Source organism: Lissotriton vulgaris, chromosome 5, assembly GCF_964263255.1.
Source record: "Lissotriton vulgaris chromosome 5, aLisVul1.2, whole genome shotgun sequence".
Classification (NCBI taxonomy): domain Eukaryota; kingdom Metazoa; phylum Chordata; class Amphibia; order Caudata; family Salamandridae; genus Lissotriton; species Lissotriton vulgaris.
Genome location: NC_141693.1, coordinates 2,014,269,041 through 2,014,291,433, shown reverse-complemented (window position 1 = coordinate 2,014,291,433; position 22,393 = coordinate 2,014,269,041). Strand labels below are relative to the sequence as shown.

The window sequence follows — 22,393 nt, the reverse complement described above, 5'->3', positions numbered from 1 at the left end:
AACACAAACGTATCAGATCCACTGGTTTGCCAAACCTAGAGCCTTGCACGTACATAGTTCCAGTGAATTCCACCAGGAATCAGAGTGTACACATATTCTATTAACTAGGACCCAACAAATACATCAAGAGGGACATGGACTTTATGCAGCACTGCAATACATTGAAAAGCTGTAACAAGTAATGAGCCAGATGCCTAGTTATCTCCTGCTACACACCTAGCATCTGTAATTCCACCCTATCCAAATCTGGCATGACAGCTCCCTTCTCCAGTTGCAGAAAAAGCTGGAACCCAACTCTGCAAGGACCACCTCGTCACTTTATAGTCCCTTGTACCATTAACTCTGAAATGCCCTTCTTTGGCCCCCCTTTTGGTGTCCCTACCACAGGCTCTAGCGGTGGCCGCCCTGTAATGTCAAGCAAGCCCCCATTTACTTACAACTGCCCACCTCCCACTTGTAATGTAAAACATTCTCCTGTAGCGAACTCGGTTGCTTTCTAGTCGGGTTTGTACTTTGAAAGTCTAACACAAACCTACCGTAGCGGCAACAGATGGATACTGACGACGTTGGGGTCTTTATAAATCGTCTTTATTTTCAGTCAAGTAGTTGTGGCAGCCACTAGGCCAACACCACATAGCACCTGCCCCACAGCCGGATGCAAACGCTCAAATAAAACACAGAATCATTCTACACTCTAACCTGGGCATGGCTGGCTCAGCTACATATATATCACTTACACTGTCCAGACCTGGAGACCCAATCAGCTTCTGTGTTTCTCGAGCATCTACGTTATTCCCCCCTTCACTGGGACTGCTCGAGTTATCCTTATTTTCCATTCTTCTTCTTCCAGTGTAGTTTTCCTTTCTCTTCCCCATCATCTATCGTCCTCCCCTGCACTATATTCCCGTAGAAATGCACATTGTTCCCCCCCTCCCCCAATGTCCTTCGTGGTGACCCTCTTCCCCCTTTCTTTGCCCAGGAGTCTCACCTCACCACCTCCGTCACCTGGTCTTCTTCCTCGTCTGAGGACTCTGCTTTGCGGCGCCTGAAGTTCTTCCCTGCAGGCATCCTTAGCTGTTGCCCCTCTGGCGCGCAGAATGGTCTCTCCCCTTGCTGTAGTATGTGCTCGTTCTTCTCTGTGGCCCCTCTCTCCTCTGGTCTCTGGGGAGACTCTTAGCAGTATCCAGGCTTCTCTCCTGTCTGTGTTACGGTCTCCCACGGCCCTGTCACTCTCCTCGTCTCTCGGTCTCACTCCTCTCTGGAGGGTGTCACTTCCCTCGCTCTAGTCTCTTCCCACTCTGTGAGATCTTGCAGTCTCCCTGGTAAGATGGTCCACCTCCCCAGCACTATTCTCAGTGGAGTCTGTACCTCTCGTCTGGCATATGGTCTCTCACTCCCCTCTCTTTGGTTTCAGTCCCTCTCTTCTCTGGAGACTGTCTCTCTTGTGTGTAATAGGGTCTCTCGCCCCCTGTCACTTTCCTCTCTGTGGTCTGTCTCTTTTCCGTTGAGTCCACTTCTCCCGTCTCTCTCTCCTCTCTTTGGTCTGGAGTCAGTCTCTCTGGTGTGTACTCTGGCTTCTCTCCTGTAACTCTTCTTTGGTGTCTACTCTCCCCTGGCACTCTCCTCTCTTAGGTATCACTCTCTTTTCTGTAGTCTGTCTCTCTAGTGTGTAATATGGTCTGACTCCTTTAACTCCCAGTCTCTGTGATCTCTCGCTTCTGTGGTGTCTACTCTTCCCTGGCACTCTCCTCTCTTTGGTCTCTCTCTATTTTCTCTGGAGACCGTCTCTCTGGTGTGCCCTATGGGCTCTCTCCTCTCTGTCTTCTGTGAAGTCTACTCTCCTCTCATTGGTTTCACTCTCTTTGCCCTGGAGTCTGTCTCTCTGGTGTGTAATTGGGTCTCTCGCCCCCTGTCACTTTCCTCTCTGTGGCCTGTCTCTTTTCCGTTGAGTCCACTTCTCCCGTCTCTCTCTCCTCTCTTTGGTCTGGAGTCAGTCTCTCTGGTGTGTACTCTGGCTTATCTCCTGTAACTCCCTCTGTGATCTCTTCTGTGGTGTCTACTCTCCCCTGGCACTCTCCTCTCTTAGGTATCACTCTATTTTCTGTAGTCTGTCTCTCTAGTGTGTAATATGGTCTGACTCCTTTAACTCCCAGTCTCTGTGATCTCTCTCTCTCTCTCTTCTGTGGTGTCTACTCTTCCCTGGCACTCTCCTCTCTTTGGTATCTCTCTATTTTCTCTGGAGACCGTCTCTCTGGTGTGCCCTATGGGCTCTCTCCTCTCTGTCTTCTGTGAAGTCTACTCTCCTCTCATTGGTTTCACTCTCTTTGCCCTGGAGTCTGTCTCTCTGGTGTGTACTATGGCCTCTCTCCTCACTCTGTGACCTCTCTCTGTGATCTCTCTCTCTCCCTCCTGTGAAGTCTTCTCTCCTCTCTATGGTATCACTCTCTTTTCTCTGGAGTCTCTCTCTCTCTGTTGTGTAGTTTGGCCTCTCTCCTGTCAGTCCTTTTCTGTGATCTCTCTCTCTTCTGTGAGGTCTACTCTCCTCTCTATGGTCTCACTCTCTTTGCCCTGGAGTCTGTCTCTCTGGTGTGTACTGTGACCTCTCTCTGTGATCTCTCTCTCTCCTTCCTGTGAAGTCTGCTCTCCTCTCTATGGTATCACTCTCTTCTGTGGACTCTCTCCGGCTCCTCCTCCTCCTCCGTGTGCCCTCCCTGGCAGCCCTCCGTCTGTCCCCGGTCTCCCCCGGTGAAGAATCTCGGTCTAGCTCCTTTAACAGACGTCTCCTATCCTATATCTGCGACTATCCGGTCGGTCTACGTCATCAGGGTTTCACACCCAATCAGATTAGAGATACCATAATGAAATAGAGACGACAAACGTGTGGGGGCCCATGACTCGTTGCAGAAAATCCTGTGGGAGGAGTGATCAGAAAGAGCTCGGCATAGGATTGGCTGGTTGAACTCTCCTCGAGCGCTCTAACTTGTCTGTGTACTATGTCAACACCTGCAGTGGTTGGGGGAGCTCGAAGATTGTTTATTGGTTGGGAGGCCTCGGGGACTGCGCAGTGAGCCCGGATTGGTCGTTTATAGTCTGTAATAGCTCATTGGCTCATGTTATGGGACAAGCGCGCAGGAGGACCTGCCTTCCGTTAGTGGGCGGGGCCCACGTTCGCCCCGCCTTCCGTTGGTGGGCGGGGCATCCGTTAGTGGGCGGATCCATCAGTAACAGAGAGATGCTCGCTGTCTCCGGGACTGACAGCTGTCAGTGAACCGGCGGCCGGGGTCGGACCCGTGCCCGAGAGAGGCCGAAGGGCAGCGCGCCCCTCCGCGGACTCCAGAGCCGGCACCGCGGGTGAGTAAGCGCATCACTGAGGCGGCCTCAGCCGGGCCACACAGTGCCTGGCGCGCGCCGCTGGGAGCCTCCCGGGCCGTAGGACTGTCATGGCACGTCATTGGCTCCGCCCCTCGGCTCCGCTCTCTGGGCCCCTGCTCCGCCCCCATAGGTGCTGCTGGGGCCCCGCGAGGTGCTGCTGGGGCCCCGCGCCCCTGACTGGGAGGACTGGCCGCGGCTGACGGTGGGTCTCAGTCCCGCTGACAAGAGACGCTTCACCCGCGGCTCCCTGAGCTCGCGCGCGTACCTGCTGCGCCCATTCCGCGTTATGAGTGACCCTCACGCCTGTAGCCGCGCACCTCCCGCATCATGCGTGACACGCATACCACAGCCATGCATTCACCAACAATAGGGACAAGCACTGCAGCCATCTGCATTTCAGGCATTCAGCAACAGGTGGGACACTCCAGCTCTACTGCAGCATGCTTTCAGCATCATGCTGGACAGTCGCATCACAGCAGCGCATGTTCAGGATGTTGCTGAACTCTCGCTGGCAGTTGGGAGCCTCACTTGTTCAGGAACGTGTGGAACATTGACATACAGACACCAACCGCTACTGTTCACATTCTGCAGCTCAGGACAGTCACACGTTGTATACCTTCCTTAGCATGAGATGCACATTAGACTTAGCTGTGCGCTGGTGCGAAAAGGCGCGTCTTCCATCAATGCAATGCACCCTCATTCCGCTGCGCATGCTCAACCATAGCATTCCACTAAAGTGCCACACTTGTATTCCACAGGCAGTTTCACTCATGCACCATACACCTTAAAATGCTGCAACACATCTCATTCAAGGTTTTGAGAAATATAATTTTATCACCTCAACTAAGATGGAAGTCCATTGGTTTGCCCTGCTGGCCTCCAGATCTTCAAAATCAACTGTATCACATTTACAAAGCCATCATCGCCTGCACTCCTGCCTGTCTTGCAGATAAGGTTACCATCTGTGCTGGCTCTTGACACTTCTGCAGCCAGGACATTATCAGACTGCAAACTAAGTGTATAAATGAAAAATCAAGGCAGCAGTCATTTTCCATCTATGAACCCAGGAACCGGAACAGCTTCCTCGTATCCATGAGGACCGCCCCACTGCTGCTCTAATTTAGGAAAGAGTTGAGGATGCACTCAAACATGGTATAGTAGTGTAGTAAGTAACAATCCAGTAACAAGCTCTCTCTCTCTGGTCACCTGTTTACTGGATTCTTGCCTTTTAACCTGTGCAGTGCTCCACTTCCTTTTCAGCTATGTTCGTGCTATACCCATGACACTTAAATAAATACATACATATTGCAAAACAGGATAATTCTTTCGATACCTCTACCTTTTCAAATTATGCCTCATTACCTAAATCTCTTGAGTCACTATTTTTTCTTCTCCATTGATTTGTTACAGCACTCCGCATACTTAGTTTTTACTGGCTGTAAAGATCACTTGAATTCTATGATGTTAGCCTTTGTTTTCTCAGCTGTTTCAAAATACCTCCAGATCTCATGTCTCAAATTCCTGGGGTTTCTGCCTCCTCTTCGTCCTATATCTGTTCTTCTGAACATGGTCTTTATCAAGAGCAGCAGCTCATTCCAACTTAAAGCATATAATCTTCAGTTTGTTGTATATCTTCCCTGTCTCTTCACTAAGTGACATTCTAATGTGGCTTCTCTATGCCGACACAGATATATCTTCTAACCCATATGCTGTCAGTATTGTAGTTCTCTCAGTAATTTATTTTCATACACAAATTGTGTATGACGACCCATACTCTGCCTTGACAGTCACGCCTAAACTATTAGCATGTACTTTACTTATTTTGGGTATTTACCCATTTTTTTTAACAGTGAGAAGAACTGTGCACTATTTTTTTCCTCCTCCATGTTTCTGTTCATAGGTTAGTTATTTAGCCTCAACTCCCAATTTGCGGGGAGACACGCTGGAAGCCTACATCCTCTCTTTGCATACATTTCATTGATTGTTTTTTGTCCACATATCATTGTTCTTCTTTTTATGCTGGTTCCCCATGCGACTGCTGCTTCTTGGCTCAGTCAGTCAGTCAAACAAAACTTTATTTGATTTGTTAAAACTTTAAAAGTACATTCCACGTTCCGTGATAGGAGAAAGGACCGCAGCAAAACATGGCAATATTCAACAAGAGAAAGAGCAGCCGCATAACATGATAATATTAAAACCACAATTACACCTCAAGATGCATGTAATTTAACTTCTCTTGTTCCTTTTAAAACGGAGTATTAGAACATTTATTTATTAAAATCCCTAAAATTTCCCTATATATAACTTCTTCAGAATGCAATTTTTACTACTGTTGTCCCTTAGTATCTCTATCTTGGCTCAGTCATATCCCTATAAATCTTCAGTTCTGCTAGTGTTACTTCTTTTAGGGCTAGTACAAATCATCCTTCATTTGCACAAGCTCTGTGTTTTTATGCACTATGCATACACCGGAGGGCCCCCCCAGTATCCTCTAGTGCTGCATGTACACCTGCGTAGCCTCCATTCCCTGACCATCTTGCACCCTAGGGCCAGGTGTTTAAGGCACACACCTGCGCTGCACCCATCTCTCTCTGTAAGGTGGGTAGGGAGAATTGTCCGCATATAGTATAGGAATTAGTGTAGCTGCTAGATTAACTAGATCTTGTTAGAAATGGGATTTTCGGTTGGCTAAGGCTTGCGCCAAAGCCAGGCAGAAACCACAACTCTAGTCAGGGCAAGGGAGGTACACCCCAAGATAACCCCTGCTCACCCCTTTGGTAGCTTGACACGAGCAGTCAGGCTTATCCCGGAGAGCAATGTGTAAAGCGTTTGCGCAACACACACTCACAGCAGCAAAAGGAACTCCACACAAGGTTATATATAAAAATAGCGTTTGTATTACCTTAAACACATTAGATCATAATCACACAGATACTCTATGCAAACTGGCACTGGGCAATATTTACAGGGGGTTATATACACAGGACAGGGCCACATGGGCCACCGTCCGAATTAGCACTTAGTAGAAATAGCACTTAGTAGAAATGTAGCACAAAATGACACTTGTAGAACACAACCAGTAACCACTGGTAAAGGGTAGGAATACACTGCGCAGTACTAATCACCATAGGCATAGATCAGGCAGGAAAACATGAACTCACTAGTATAAACTAGACATGGCAAAACAACCTCCTAAGCATAAAAATACAGTTAGAGGTATCACAGGCATAAATGCATTGCACATTACGCATAAATCACCTTAGGCAATTATTATCACAAACACAGTAGGCAATCACCTTTCGCAAGAATCACATTAGGCATAGACACAGTGCGCCCCAGGCCAACTGGCTTCTCAAAGGGCACCAACGCCCTATGTCCCAAAAGTCAGGGCTGGCTGCACAGGCAGCAAACAGAAGGGTGCGTAAGATGGGCCTAAATGTAGCAGCTGCCCACTACTTGCCGGGCAGCTGTGAAATCCCAAAGAACATGTCCCCTAAGAAAAGAAGAACCTAAACGGTGCAGCTGCCCACTACCTGCTGGGCAGCTGGAAATCACTCAACTGGGGCAGGGCTCTCACTGGCCCTCAGACCTAATTGTGCCCAACGCTGGAGCCACACGGGGCTCTGAAGACAAATAGGGGCCTTGGAGCACTCTGGCTCCCGAAATCAACTGTGCCCCAGGAGCACCTTGGCTCCTTAAATAACCAACTATGGCCCCAGGACGTTGGAGCCCAGAGGCTCTTAAACATGTATGCCCCCCAGGCACGGTGGGGCAAAACACGGGGCGAAATCACAGGGCGAAATCACGGGCCCCTCTGGCTGGTGAGCCCCACTCGGGGGACTCCTAAACAAACTGTGCCCCAACGTTGGATTCCCACTCTGGAGACTGGGTAAACAATGGCCCAAGCCCCTCACAGGGATTTTAAAACGAATGGCCCCCAATAGAAATGCGGCAGCTGCCCCCTGTCATGTGGGGCAGCTGGGAAGATCAGCCCGGGCACCACCGGCTGGTGAGCCCCACTCGGACGACTCAACACCAAACAATGCCCCAAATAGAGCCACGCAAGGCTCTATGACTACTGCCAACCGTTGGAGCGGCCCGCTGCTAAACGGGGCCGCTCTTGTCTGGGGCTTCAATCCGACACCACGAACAGGCCCGGAGCTCCCCAGAGCCCATGTACACTCACCGGGCTGCTCCTCGGTCTCGGTGCCATCTCCTCTCTGCGGCGGGGTTTGGGAGAGCCTCCCAGACTCCGTCGGGGCTCTCCTGTCTCTTCGCTTCTGCCGCTGGTCCCACGGGGCTCTCCCTCCCTCTTGGGAGCCCAGATGGGCTTCCTTTCTGTGGTGCAGGAGCACGAGGTAGACTCCCTTCTGCTTCCTGCTTTGCTTCTCCGGTGGCAGCCAATGGCAGCACGTCCCTGGGCGTCGAGCCTCTGGCTCAGGGACGCCTTCACCAATGGCAATGCGGCCCTCACCACGAGCCTCCAGGCTCAAGGGGCGCGACAGCCTATCACAGCGCGGCCCTCGTAAGGAAGACCCTGGGCCGGCGGCGGTGATTTTCTTTCAGATCTGGGCAAAGTCGCGGGGTTGGCACCCGCGCAAGTATAAAACTTCAAGAAGGGTAGGCTCCCTCTAATGACAATGTCCCTGGTGGGGTGGGCACCCGCTAGGGCATATAAAAGGGCAGATATGCGGCAGGCAAGGCGGGGTGGCCTCCCACGCCGCAAATAAGCAGAGGTGCGGGGTTATCTCCATGCTGGGGATTCCTTCACAAAAACGATCGCAGCTCCGGCCTGCAGTTGAGTGTAAGTACAAAAAGAGGGGTGGTCCTGAAGTATTCGGGGTTCCCAAGGCCTACACGCTCCAGAGATTACCCACTTACACACAAGAACTGTTGGCACGGAAACTGTAAAAGGCAAAGAACAAGTTTATTAAGACCCCATGGGGTGGTGGTACACTCAAACAGCACCCTTCGGTAATGCTAGAGGTATCACACCGAACACCGGTGTGACCTCGTTTATATACAATTTCGGGGCAATAAAAGATAGGCGGCACAAGTAAAGACACAGTTTTAAGGACATATATGGACATGTTTTGGAATACTGCCAGCTCATTGGAGGGTTTCAAACCCACTGGTCAGTTAGCGGCACATTCCTGAAGGTTTACGGGTCAGTGGGAAATGCGCATGTGTGGTTTGACCAGTACTAAAAATAGCCTGTTGCTGGGCAGATGAGAGTGGTCAGTGGAATGGACGAAGGACTAAAGGGCACGTCGGCCACGAGGCCGCTCATGGTCTAAGATGGCCGCTGCAACATTCAAAATGGCGTTTATCGTATATAGCCAAATTACGAAGGACAACGTGTAGGTTCAGCTAATCGCTAATGCGAGCGAGCCAATTACGACAGACGACCCTTTTAGCGTTTAGCTGAATCTACCTCATAATGAACATAGTCTGGATGTTCGTCCTCGATGTCTATTAACATAATTTGTGTCACCTCTTTGTGTAGCATCATTTTGTCATGGGCAAGAGCTCGCCTCGATGGTAAGCAAGCTGATAGACACATTGAACATAAGGCAGGGCCACATTGAATACACAGGCATATAAAGAACATTGCTCCCACAAGTATACAGAGAATTGTCAACAGTTTCCAGCCCCAAGTTGCAATCATGGACCAGAACCATCCAGAAAGTGTCCAAGTTCCATTGTCCGGGTGTATTTCGGCAGCTATTTTATGCAGCTTGGAAATAGCATCATACACAGATGGGGAATTGTCCGGAACGTAAATACAGCAGCTGCTTCCGATAATTCTACATGCCCCCCCACGATCAGCCAAAACTACGTCTAATACCATTCTGTTCTGGAGGGTGACAATTCTGGAAATCTGTAGTTCCTCGGTGATATTCCCCAGGGCAATGGCAGTGTCATTCGCAACAGCCTCAACAACGCGTGTCAGTCGTCTTATTTTCCGGCTGTTCAATGCAGCCCCCACAAAGGAGAATAGTCCCAGATTAAAATCCACATACTGTTGTAATGCAGTGTCCGTTTGATCAATGTCCTCTAGTGCAACAGTTCGTTTAACCCTGTTCAAAACGAAATCGTGGTACAAGGTGTAATCATTGTGGTACATCGGAGGGGCAATGAATACAGGGGGTAACACAAACGATACGTAGCACGTGCCCAACCATCCCACTGGAAGCTGATGGTACCCCTTCGTTCCACAGATAAAGTAGGTGTTTCGAGATGCGACAAATGAAATGCCATTCGGGCTATCAAACGTGAGAGTAATATTACATTCGCTTTTCCCCACTGCAATCGTACCCTTGTTTCTAATGCATAAATCGGCTTTTGTGGCAATGACATTTATGACATGAGCACTGGATACATTCACATTTCGCTGATTGCTATATATACGTGGAGCAGATACATTATCAGGCCTGTACTCTTCCCATTCGAAACGTGTGCCCTCAGCCCGGGGAAACCCATCCTTGTCATGGGAACATACTTTATTCAAACGGAAAAGCACCCCCCCTTTTGTTGGCCATCTCAAAGTAAAGAGGAGGGTGTACCAGGCATTGCATTACCCATTGTGCGAAAACGGAAGTGGAATAAGTGGGGTGCCCCCTCTCTTCTGATGCCCAGGCAACATTCCACACACCCAACAGTTAGAGGTATTGGTCATATTATGCGTGTGGTGAAGAATCTGAATGAAGCTGTTATTTAAATACGTTTGGCGATGGCGCTCTTCATGGAAAGGCAATGTAAAATGAAAATGTTCAGACGGCGCCGGGGTAGTCGGCAGCAAATGTTCACGTACAGGCACCACAAGTTCGACTACCCAGGCTATAACAGCTATCACCACAATAGTTAGAACAAAGAGAAAGGCACCCAATATTTTCTTATCACGGGATGCCGTTGATGCCATAGTTCAAGAAAGTTCGTGCAAAGTCTCAAGTGGCACAAATTGTTCACAAAATTGTTCACAGATTGTCTCAGATACACGTACGTGTATACCTAAAAAAAGAAAAATGCGGTGCTGAACTCCGAGGTAGCCGTTGTTTTCTTCTCCGGGCCAAGACGGGTGTCGCTACTCTGGCAGAACTGATCCCCCCCCCTTGGAAATCCCGGTTTCCGTTTCACAAACCTGGAGCGGTAACCAACCAGTCATTAAAAAAAAAGAGAACAAAAATCTTCTTTATCGTAGACGCAGATTGTAGCGCTCTCTCCCGGTAGCAGATTGGTCCGGGAAGGCTCCCTCCACTTCGGCCGACGTCACAGCTGGGCTCTTTTCTTTCTCCAAGATCTCCTTGTAATCAGTCAACACAGCAGGAGTCACCAGATCCGGAGAGACACGGCGACAATGTGTCGAATGCACCCACCGCTTCCTGTTCGTCACTCGTACTGCGGTGCGGGTTGCCAGGAGGACCTGCTCAGGGCCCTTCCACCTGGGCTCCAAACTGCTTGCTCTTTCAAACGAACGGACCATTACATGGTCCCCAGGACGAAGATCGTGGCCCTCTCCAGTGGAGTTATCAGGGAGCGCTTCTCGAACCTGTTGATGAATAGAGAGCAAATCATTTGTTAATCGTGCCAAATAATCATTCATCATAACACAAGGCACATCATGTATTAATCGCGGCTTGGGCACCCCCAGATATTCATAGGGCGGCCAAACACCACCTCATAGGGCGTAAGGCCGGTTCGTGAGTGGGGTACTGATCTGAGAGATAGTAGTGCTAGCGGCAACGCATCTGGCCACTTCAACGATGTAGACGCCACAATTTTGGCCAGCTTAAGCTTCAACGTGGCATTGTACCGCTCGACCAAACCTGCTGACTGAGGGTGGAATACAGCGTGAAACTTTTGCTGAATCCCTAACCCCTTCAGTACATATTCCACAATCTTTCCAACAAAATGGGGCCCATTATCGCTCCACAAAAACTTGCAAACTCCAAAGCGAGGAAAGAATTCCTTAAGCAACACCTTAGCTGTTGTCAAAGCCGTATTGTCTTTCGTGGGGTAGGCCTCAACCCATTTGCTAAAAGCACACACCACCACTAAGACATACTTCAGGTTATTGCAGCGCTCGAGTTGGATGTAATCCATTTGAAGCACTTCAAACGGTGCAGAAGGTGGAACGAACCCTCCTTTCGGAGTATGGGTCCCCTTCCCAGGATTGTGTTGCAAACACACCAGGCAGGTCTGCACTACTCTCTTTGCAGTATTTGCAATCTCAGGATGTTCCCAAACTCGTGTTAAAAGACGAGCGATTGCAAGAGCTCCGACATGTGCCAGTCCATGCGTCATCTGGACCATCGCCTGTAAGTAAGCCGCAGGCAGTTTCCACTTCTCCATGTCTTTGCTTCTCCAACAACCTTCGTCATCTAGCACCCCATCTGCTGCCCAAGCCGCAAGTTCAGATTCTGTAGCTGATTTTTGAATATCCCGTATCTCTGCTCTAGCGTCACTCCATCTCTCTGCCTGTGATTGTACCACGTACATAGGGGAGCTGGTTCGGGACATAGCCGTCTGCCTTGCTATGCTGTCTGCAAAGGCATTTCCTTGACCCACTTTATCCGTGATCTTTTTATGGGCACTGCACTTCACTATCGCTACTTTTTTAGGACTGAGCAACGCATTCAGGAGATCACGCACTAGCTCTCCGTGCATAATGTGCTCCCCGTGTGACGTCAGGAACCCGCGTTCCCTCCAGAGAAGCCCGAAGTCATGGGCCACTCCAAAGGCATACCGGCTGTCTGTGTATATGTTCACACATAGGCCAGCACTCAATTCGCAGGCTCTTGTTAAAGCTATCAGCTCTGCTGCTTGAGCCGATTTTTGTGGTATTCTAGCTGTTTCGACCACCGTCTTAAGAGTCGTGATCGCATATGCTGCGGAAGTCGTACCATCTGGCAGCCTCAAACACGATCCATCAACCCACAGTTCCCCATCCACATCAGGAAGTGGCACATCCTGTAAGTCGACACGACCCTTTGTCTGTTCCTCGGTCAGGAAAACACAGTCATGATGTTTTTCTTCCTGACCCTCCTCGACCGGATAGGGCAATAAAGTGGCTGGGTTCAAAGTAGCGCATCTTTTCAGTGTTATGTGTGGCGCTAAGAGTGTCAACTCGTATCCTGTAAGTCGTGCACTCGTAAGGTATTGGGTCTTTGTTTGGTTTAACAGGGCATCTACTGCATGAGGAACTAACACCAACAATTTGTGTGATAACACTATGCCCTCACTCTGTCGTATGGCTACTGCTGTTGCCGCTACTGCTCGAAAACACCCAGGCAGCCCTCGCGCTACAGGATCCAAAATGGCAGAGAAGTATGCACATGGTCTCTGCTTATCCCCGTGTAACTGCACTAACACTGACAACGCACACCCATCATTTTCGTGCACGTATAATGTGAAAAGTTTCGTGTAGTCTGGTGTTCCTAACACGGGTGCGGAACAAAGGGCCTGTCTCAACTGCTCAAAGGCTTTCTGACATTCGTCTGTCCACTCAAGAGGCATCGGTGTAGTTTTGGACAATAATGCTAGCAAAGGTTTTATGATATGTGAAAAACCCATGATCCATTGTCTACAAAAGGATGTCAACCCTATAAAGGCACGCACATCTCTCTGCGTGCGGGGGACTGGTGTGTCTAAAATTGCTTGAATTCGGTCAGATGTTAATGCCCGCCCCTCCTTAGACAACAGATGACCGAGGTAGGTCACCTGGGGTCTACAGTATTGAAGCTTCTTCTTAGAAACCTTGTGATTGTGTTGTGCCAAAAAGGAAAGTAATGCAAGTGTACTCTGTTCACATTGTGCATAGGAGTCGGCGGCAAGCAAAAGGTCATCGACGTACTGGATGAGCGCAACGCCAGACTGCAATTTAAAGGAATCTAGTTGTCGTTTCAAAGCCTGGCTGTAGATGCTAGGGCTTTCAGTATATCCTTGGGGAACACGACAAAATCTATACGATTTATTATTGAGCGTAAAACCAAACAGATATCTACTATCTGGGTGAACAGGGATAGAAAAGAACGCATTCTTCAAGTCAATAACACTAAAAGTGGTGGCCGTCGGTGGAACCAAAGTAAGCAAAGTCGTGATATCGGACACCACTGGGTATTGGGGAATGACAATTTTGTTTATTTCACGCAAATCAATAATAAATCGGTAGATCTTGCCATCTGAGTCTCTCTTAAGAATCGGTAGAATAGGGCTGTTACAGACATTATAAGGGACCTCCTCCACTACCCCTGCAGAAATCAAATCCTGAACAATATTTGTCAGTGCAATTTCACCTTCCTTCGAAATCTTATACTGTGGCACTCGTGGTAGAGGGGCCCCCTCCTTAACCGTAATGTGTATTGGTGGAATGCGCATCTCACCCACATCCGTATCTGATGTCGCCCACAACGTGTGCGGCAGAGAGGCCAAAGCAGGGATGTCTAAAATGGCATAAAATCTGTCAGGGTCAGGGCAATCCTCAGGGTCAGGGTAGTTGTCATTCAGGATAACCCGCACTCCCTCTGGAGCGCAGCGTATTGTCGCTCGGAAATATTTAAGCAAATCAATGCCCAGGATATTGTCTGGGGTATGGGGTGATAACAAAAATTGCCCAAAACTAAAGTATTTGTCAATGCATAGTGCAAGGGGCTTGGACAATGGGCTGGGGGAGGGTGTGCCATCAAACCCTACACACGTAATCATTTCGCCAGACAGGGGAGCCCTCGGAACCAAGTTTTTCGACAGCGCGCTACGAGTAGCTCCTGTGTCGACTAGAAATTGATCAGTAGAACCCAAAATACCCGCTGTTACATATGGACCTTGCTGATCTACTGGCACTTCAACTGATTCCTTACCCCATCCTACGCAATCCTATGCATGCACATAATCCTGATGTTCCACATTCTCTCCTTCCAAAATCTGATATTGATTCTGTCTATCAAACGTATTCCGTTCGTCCTGGCCACGGCCCCTCTCCTCAACCTGTCTGCGATCACCTCCGCCACCTCTCGTTCCAGTATAACCTCCTCTTGACCTTCCACTGCCTCGACCACGCTGACTACGCTGCTCACGAAGTACCGGACAATCTTCGGCCCAATGCCCAAACTCCTTACAATAAGCACACTGATCCTCCGCAATGTCCGTACGACCATACGATGCATTTCCGCCACCTCGTCTACCTCTATCATTCCCTCTACCCTGTGTTCCCCGAACCTGCGCCAACATCACCTTCGTTTTCAATTCCTTTGTCTTTTTCTCTACTCTTTCTTTAGCCTCCACTTCCTGCCGCTCATAATACTGAGCCATAGTTAACAAGGACGCAGGGGTCGCCGTGGCCCAGGAACTCTCACTCGACTTCAATCGCTTTGCAATCTCTGGTAGGAGATTAGCCACATACTTATCTACAAACAAATGCCGACCCGTATCGTCTGTTAAAGATTGACCTCTGTAATCATGAAAGGCCTCCTCGAAGCGCGTAAAGAAATCTGAAACCGTTTCATCGGGTTTCTGTTTGCACGACGTTAACATGGTCCAATCAATCTTTTTGGACGGAACAAGCGTTTTTAATTTATGCAGGATAGCTGCCGGGAGATCTAGAATTAGCTGACAAGGCTTACATGCTGGTTCCCTATCTAAATCTGCTCTACTTATTTCTTTCCATGTCCCCCCCAAAATCGTTTCGTCATTAGTTTTACGAATTTGCCTCCACATATCGGGTGGTAAGATTAGCCCAAAAAACAAATCTATATCTACAAGAGTCATTACACAAGACGATATAGCCCCTTCCACCCCTTCATAAAATGCCGCTGGATTCTTCCGAAGATCAGGTAAAGAATTTTTCAATGCCATGACATCTGCTCTATTCCATGGCGTATATACCCAATTATACACAAAATACCCTTTCGCATCCTTTGACAACTTATCATCATCCGTACCTTCCCCTTTTGGTGGGACATACAAAGGCGCAGCTTCACGCATAGGCATAACATGCAACGCAGAACTCTTATCTGAACCACGGAGAGAACACTCTTTAGCCTGCCCATTATTCTCCAATTCGGACTCCTTTTGCCTCCTTTTCCGTTCCTGTCGCAACTGGGTTGTCTCATCCCGCAGCTTGATCAATTGCTTGAACAGGTCATCAACATCTGAAAGATCAAAATCACCTTTAGCTAAATTCTCACGATACACCGACAACACTTTAGGCTCAAGCGTATCAGAAAGTTCACAATATGCACTTACAACCTCATCCGCCAGACTAGATAGAAAATACATTAATTCAAGATCCGACCACCCTTTCTTTTCCGTTAACAACTGCTCCTGAGTAACACAATGCTTATTCACTTTACGAGCCCAACTGCGTAAATGAGCGGACCTATCCGCAGTAAACCTGAGAGCCGATACCCCCTTCTGACTCGACGGATCCTGTCCATCATCCTCAAGATCCACAGCCGGAGCCGTCGGCAGAACGTACGGAGGCGGTGACCGATCTAACAAAGAAAAATCATCAATTTCATTATTAAGGACAGGATAGAGCGGTCGGCGAATAGGAAATTGACCAGTCGTTTGCAAATTACGTTCCCGTTCCTCCCTGTCTTTCTTTTCCTGAGCCTCCTTTTCCTCAAGCTGTAAAGCCTTATCCCGAGCAGCCTTGCGCTGCTCTTTGTCCGCCAAGGCAACCTCACGCTTCATTCGCTCACGCGCCGCTTTCTCCCACATTCGCACGCAATCAAACATGTTTTGTCTAGACCTACGTTGAAACATACATTGCTCTACAAATTGGATTTTACTCAAATCGTACGACCCGTGTAGGGGCCATTGCAATTCGGGATCGGCCTTGGTGTACTTATGCCATAATTTACTGTACATAATAGGGGGAAGGCCAAGTTTTATGTACATTTCCCTATTCGGAGTTCCCTCTGGGGGAGCCGGCTGTGATTCCGCTAGCCTAATTGAGGTACCTTCTCCAAGACAACACATTCCTCGGAGTGTGCTGAAAACAGGCATGTTCAAAAAGTATCACAAAAGCGTGACACCAGACAAAAATGGCACTTACAATTCTTCTCACGATTGTGCCGCTCGAAGGAAAAAACAAAGTTAGAGAAACATCTCTACATGCCTGCCTATGTGAAGTGCACTACACATATAAGTTCAAAGATCACAAATTCACAATGTTAGCTAACTCAAATCAAAGTTCCCAGAACTCGGCAAGCGTCCGAAGACTACCTCACCGATCACAAAACACAGATTTTCAGTAAGCGTCCAAAGACTACCTTACCGAACACAAATCGTAGAGACTTCAGTAAGCGTCCGAAGACTACCTTACCTAACACAAAGCTTACCAAATACTCAAATGTCCAGGTTCCAACTGCCAAGGTCTTGTAAGCCAAATCAGCCAAACGGCACTTTCTCAGCGATGCAGACACTTCGAAAACTCAGTCGGAGACCGGCGCCACCTGGAAGGTCAGATCGGAAGGAGAGGAAAAAACACAGTGGCAGCCAAGACTCGGGTCACTCGTGGCAGCGCGCGCCCATGGCGGATTTCCAAGCCTTCGTCACGACCTCTCCTTCGGGCATCCGAGTCGCCGATGAGTCCCTTCGTGGTCGCCAATTGAAGTATTCGGGGTTCCCAAGGCCTACACGCTCCAGAGATTACCCACTTACACACAAGAACTGTTGGCACGGAAACTGTAAAAGGCAAAGAACAAGTTTATTAAGACCCCATGGGGTGGTGGTACACTCAAACAGCACCCTTCGGTAATGCTAGAGGTATCACACCGAACACCGGTGTGACCTCGTTTATATACAATTTCGGGGCAATAAAAGATAGGCGGCACAAGTAAAGACACAGTTTTAAGGACATATATGGACATGTTTTGGAATACTGCCAGCTCATTGGAGGGTTTCAAACCCACTGGTCAGTTAGCGGCACATTCCTGAAGGTTTACGGGTCAGTGGGAAATGCGCATGTGTGGTTTGACCAGTACTAAAAATAGCCTGTTGCTGGGCAGATGAGAGTGGTCAGTGGAATGGACGAAGGACTAAAGGGCACGTCGGCCACGAGGCCGCTCATGGTCTAAGATGGCCGCTGCAACATTCAAAATGGCGTTTATCGTATATAGCCAAATTACGAAGGACAACGTGTAGGTTCAGCTAATCGCTAATGCGAGCGAGCCAATTACGACAGTCCGAGTTGGTCGAATATACTTTGCAATTATTTCATGTTGATACATATGTACAATCACCACAATTGTATTTCACTGTGGGTGAGCTTAGTGTATTAAGAGTAGCGTATGCAGTATTCACAAGTAAATTGTATTTATTCCACGTAGAGCAGAATTCATTATACTTGTTACTGCATGTATTTATTTCGAAACCATCAACATATTATCAATGTAATTGTAAAATGATTACAAAAATTGTGCTCTCCGTGAGACGGGGAAAGGGAGTGAGGAGTATGTGAGGGACGAGGTAAAGGTGGTGTGACAATGGTACATCACATTCAAATCAAAACGCCTTTATAATCAAGGTAATAGAAGTGTTCTCAAAGTACATCACACATAGGTAAAATTGATTCGTTCTTTTGTTCCTATGGTGTGTAGGGTATGGCGTAGTCTACGTTTCGACCCAGAGTACGTTAAAGGGTTAGTCTTGCCTCATGTTGGGGTCTTCATCAGGACATAGAGGAGAGCCTGGAAAACATGGTATTACCTAGTATAAGTTGGCTATGTGGTGAGATGACACTTTAATATAAGCTAAATGTAGGGGTTACCTACATAGAGAATGACGGACGGCGAATCTTGCGTCATGTCTAGGGCTTGAGCGTGCTCCTTTTCTGTTTCTGAAATAAAGTACAATGGGGGAGGGGTTTTAGCGGGAATGCTAACGGCTAATTAGCCAACTTGCAAGGGAGATGCCATTGCACGTAAACTTACTGCGATTTGACTTCTTTAGAATGGAGAGGGGGTATCGTTAATTCTTCATATGGTAGGTTTCTCTGTACACCGCGCACGTTTCTGGAGGGGTCAAGAGAAAAATCGAGGTCAGGGTTGATGATTTGAAAGAATTGTTTAACACATTAAATGGTACAATGTTAGAGACTTTAAAACAGCAGTGAGGCATGGCAAATACTGAAGCAGTATTGCTGGGCGGCATGTAATGTGGCGAACATATTAGCATGACCACTTTTATATTACACGTGCTTACTGGGAATTAGCTAGGAAAAGTTGCCAAGGGAAGCTAAGTTGGAGGCGACTTGATACGGGGCAATCTCATACATTGTACAGCACGTGGGCTGCAGTAGTCAGCGCATGTTGCTTCCTCCGTGGTTGTGGGGATGCTCGCAGTGCTGCCACTAGATGCTAAGAGCTGAGGGGCTCGGCTCGGGCGGCCAATCAGCGGCTTCCGGGCTTCCGGGCGAGTATACCGTGACGCCACTCAGATAATGGTCAGGGGACCGTATGGAAAGAGTGTTTTGACTTTCCCAGGGATTGGATCAAAGAGTGTTTTATTTTAGGGGGCAAAGTTACTGAGTAGCTTCGTGTTTGTACAATATCCACCACGTACCCGTACCCAGATATTATCATCTTGTCATAAAATCTTAACAAATGCCAATCAATACATAATTCCGACAACAGTACGGTGACCTTTGTCATTGTGGCATTTAGAAACATTTGTTTGATTGAATATACAGGTACATATTTATAAGACCAAAGATGCATATTTTAAAAGAATGACAACATTTACAATTCACCAATAAAGTCCAGACAGTATTGCATTCAGGATTGCCTTTTGAATAACATAATCATGTGTTATGTAGATGAAAAGGTGTCTGCTGAGAAATTATGTGTCTACTGTCAGTACTGGGAGTTAGTACCTTTAAGCTAAGGTTGGGGACTAAGGTGGAGTTTATTGCTTGGAAAGGGATATATTGATCATGTGCCCAGAATGCTTTAGGATGGTTCTGGGTCAAGTCCTGCCATTTGAGCAAAGTTAGCATCCAGTTCATTCAGACCTTTGTGTATGGTATTGAATTTGTGCATCCATTTGCACTCCCTAATATTAAGGATGGAATTCAGATTCCCTCCTCCTTCAAGGGGATTTTTCAAGTATGACCCATTTCATGGATTCAATAGTGTGATTCCTTTCCATGTAGTGTTCTACCAGGGATGCCCCTGCTGTTTTGCAGCGGATCCTGCTGCAATGCTGGAAGATTCGATTTTTGATCTTTTGTTTAGTTTGTCCTATGTACATAAGATCACATGGACAGATGATAGCGTAAATTACTCCACTCAAGTTGCAATTTGTGAAAGATCTGAGGTCTACCGTTAGGTTGTTGTTGGTAACTTGTTTGGTCCAACATGTAGGGCAGGCTTTGCATGACGTACACCGAAAATGGCTTACCACTTCTGGTAGATTCCAGAGTCCTTGGATGGTTGGTGCCTGCGGTGTGTCCAGAAGGGAACGGACAACATATTCTTTTATGCTTCTTGCCTTTCTAAAGGCATGCATTGGTGGTTCTGGGCTTTCTATGATGTCTGCAACCAAACCCCAGTGTTTATTAATTATTCTCTTTATTTCATTGCTTTTGGTGCAGTATGTCGTGACACATATCATTCGTTCCTGAGATGACTGACGTTCTTTTGGCATCAATAAAGTGGTTCTGTCCTGGAACCAGGCTCTTTTTCTGGATCTTTTCACCAACCTCTTGGGGTAGCCCCTTTCGATCAGACGAAGAATTAGGTCATCCGATTCTCTAAAATAGTCCTCCTTCAAAAAGCAATTCCTCCTGATGCGGAGAAATTGCCCGAAGGGCAGGTTGTCCCGTAGCCCTCTAGTATGGTGGCTCGTGTATCTTGGCAAGGTGTTTCTTTCTGCTGGTTTTCTGTATAGGGTGGTGTATAGTTTGCCTTCCATTTCTTTTATATTAATGTCGAGGAAGTCAATTGAGTCTTTGCTCATGTGCATTGTGAATTTTATGTCGTCTGACTGATTATTGAGCCATTCAAAGAAGTTATGCAGGTCCAACGCGTCACCAGTCCAGATCATGAAGACATAGTCTATATATCTGTACCATACCGAGATCCTCGTCTGGTATGGGTTGTGTTGCGATAGAATACAATGTTGTTCATATTCGGACATGAACAAGATGGCCAGATCTGGGGCGAAGGCAGCGCCCATGGCCACTCCTTTGCTCTGGATATAGAACCTGTTTTGAAAGAAGATGTTATTTGTCATAGCGATTTCTAGTAGATCGATAATGAACTCCGTGGGGACCCCGGCTGGCTGTTCCCTATTTTGTAGAACTCTTCTCATGGATTCCAAGGCAGGTCTTTGCGGAATGCTGGTGTAAAGGAAGACAATGTCCATTGTCACCAAAATGTGGCTTTCTTTATTGAAGATTGTCTGGTCGACCAAGTTAATCACTTGCATCGTGTCCCTGAGATATGTAGGCATGGTTTCTGCTAGTGGTTTCAGGAACGCATCTACATATTTGCAAAGGGGTTCAAGGAGGGAGCCGCAGCCCGATATAATAGGACGTCCCGGAGGTTTGATTGGGTTTTTATGCACTTTGGGTAGTATGTATATCGTGGGCACTCTGGGTTGGTCCACGTTCAAGTATTCAAATTTCTTCTTGGAAAGGAAACCGACTTCTAATGCTTTTTTGGTGATGGCTTGGATCTCCTTTCTGATCTCCTTTGTAGGGTCCAGTGGTACAGATCTGTAGCTGACTCCATCCATAAGTTGGGAATGAATCTTGGCCTTATAGTCTTCTACATCCAGCATCACAATGGAACCCCCTTTGTCAGCTGGTTTTATCACAACTGATTTATTGTTTTTAACGTATCCAGCACTTTTCTTTCTCCAGCTGTGATGTTATGCTTCACATAAGATCTTCTTTTACATGTCTTTAGGACATCCCTCATTACTACACTCTCATAGGTCAGAATCCTATGGGATTCTGATGCCATACTTGGCATAAATGTTGAAGGAGGTCGTACATTTGTGAAGGCTGTCATGGCAGTGGATGGTCGATTTCTGAAAAAGTTTTTTAATCATATCTTACGAAAAAAATCGGGTGAGTTCAGCTTGAATGTTGTATCTATTGACGTGTGATGTGGGTACAAAGGATAATCCTTTGGAGATACACTGGTTTCATCGGTTGTGGGTGTGTAACTTGATAGGTTGATTATGGGACTGGTTCTAATTGCAGTTGCGGTGGTGCTTCTGGGGACCCCCCCGGCTACCATCTGTAGGTCTTCCTCGTGGTGCTCCTCTCTCCGTGGTCCTCTGGTTGGAAACGCACCTGTTTCGTGTTCTGAGCCTGTTGTCTTCCTCGGTCCCAATTCTGTTGGTTCTGACCCCTGAGGGGCGGTTGTTCCAAGAACCTCCTCTGCCTCTCGGCGGCCTCCATTGTGTTTCTGCCAAAAAAGGCGATTGGGGAGCACTCATGTGTCCCTGAGGGGGCTGGTACCATTGGTCCACCTGCAGTTGAGTGTAGGCGAGCTGCTCCTTAGGAAAATAATTCTCAAGGAAGTGAGCGACCCGGAATACCCTTGAGGGCTTGGGTAATGAAAGTAGAAGGGTAAAGGTGCCTTCAAGGGACTTTATTTAATCTATATTTACTGATTCAAGTTATTTTAAAAAGGACCAATCGATCGTCCTTAGAGTGAGTTAATCAAAAATCTAATATCTTAACAAACAACAATAATCAATTCGTATTGTCAACATAGAACATATAAACAAAGACACAAGGTGTATACGAAAAATTGTTTTTATCAAATAGTTAATTAAAGGAAATCAGCTTCATATACAGATGAATAAACAAATAAGATTTAGGACTGTGGGTACACAAATAAGTAAATTACTAGGTGACTCAACAGAACCTAAAAAACACCTATCCCAAAATACATTGAATAAAACAAAGAAGGGGATAAGATGTACTGTCGACGTTTCGGTTTCTTAGGAGTTAATTGTTGAAACCATCCTCAGGACTGTTATCAATTGTGATCTGTATAGAGAT

The 22,393-nt window shown here is 47.4% G+C and overlaps 2 protein-coding genes across 2 annotated transcripts in view; one reads left to right on the top strand and one right to left on the bottom strand.

Moving 5' to 3' along the window:
* Nucleotides 1–2,836, bottom strand: part of C5H9orf78 (chromosome 5 C9orf78 homolog) — a 65,753-nt gene extending 62,917 nt beyond the window's left edge. Inside the window, exon 1 of the mRNA XM_086924839.1 lies at nt 989–2,836. Within this exon, the coding sequence (XP_086780965.1) occupies nt 989–1,068 (80 nt within the window). The 5' untranslated portion in view covers nt 1,069–2,836. The remainder of the gene's footprint in view (nt 1–988) is intronic.
* A 349-nt stretch (nt 2,837–3,185) lies between these two features.
* USP20 (ubiquitin specific peptidase 20) overlaps nt 3,186–22,393 on the top strand; it is a 556,910-nt gene continuing 537,702 nt past the window's right edge. The window contains exon 1 of the mRNA XM_086924837.1: nt 3,186–3,351. The gene's annotated coding sequence lies outside the window, so the exon portion shown is untranslated. The remainder of the gene's footprint in view (nt 3,352–22,393) is intronic.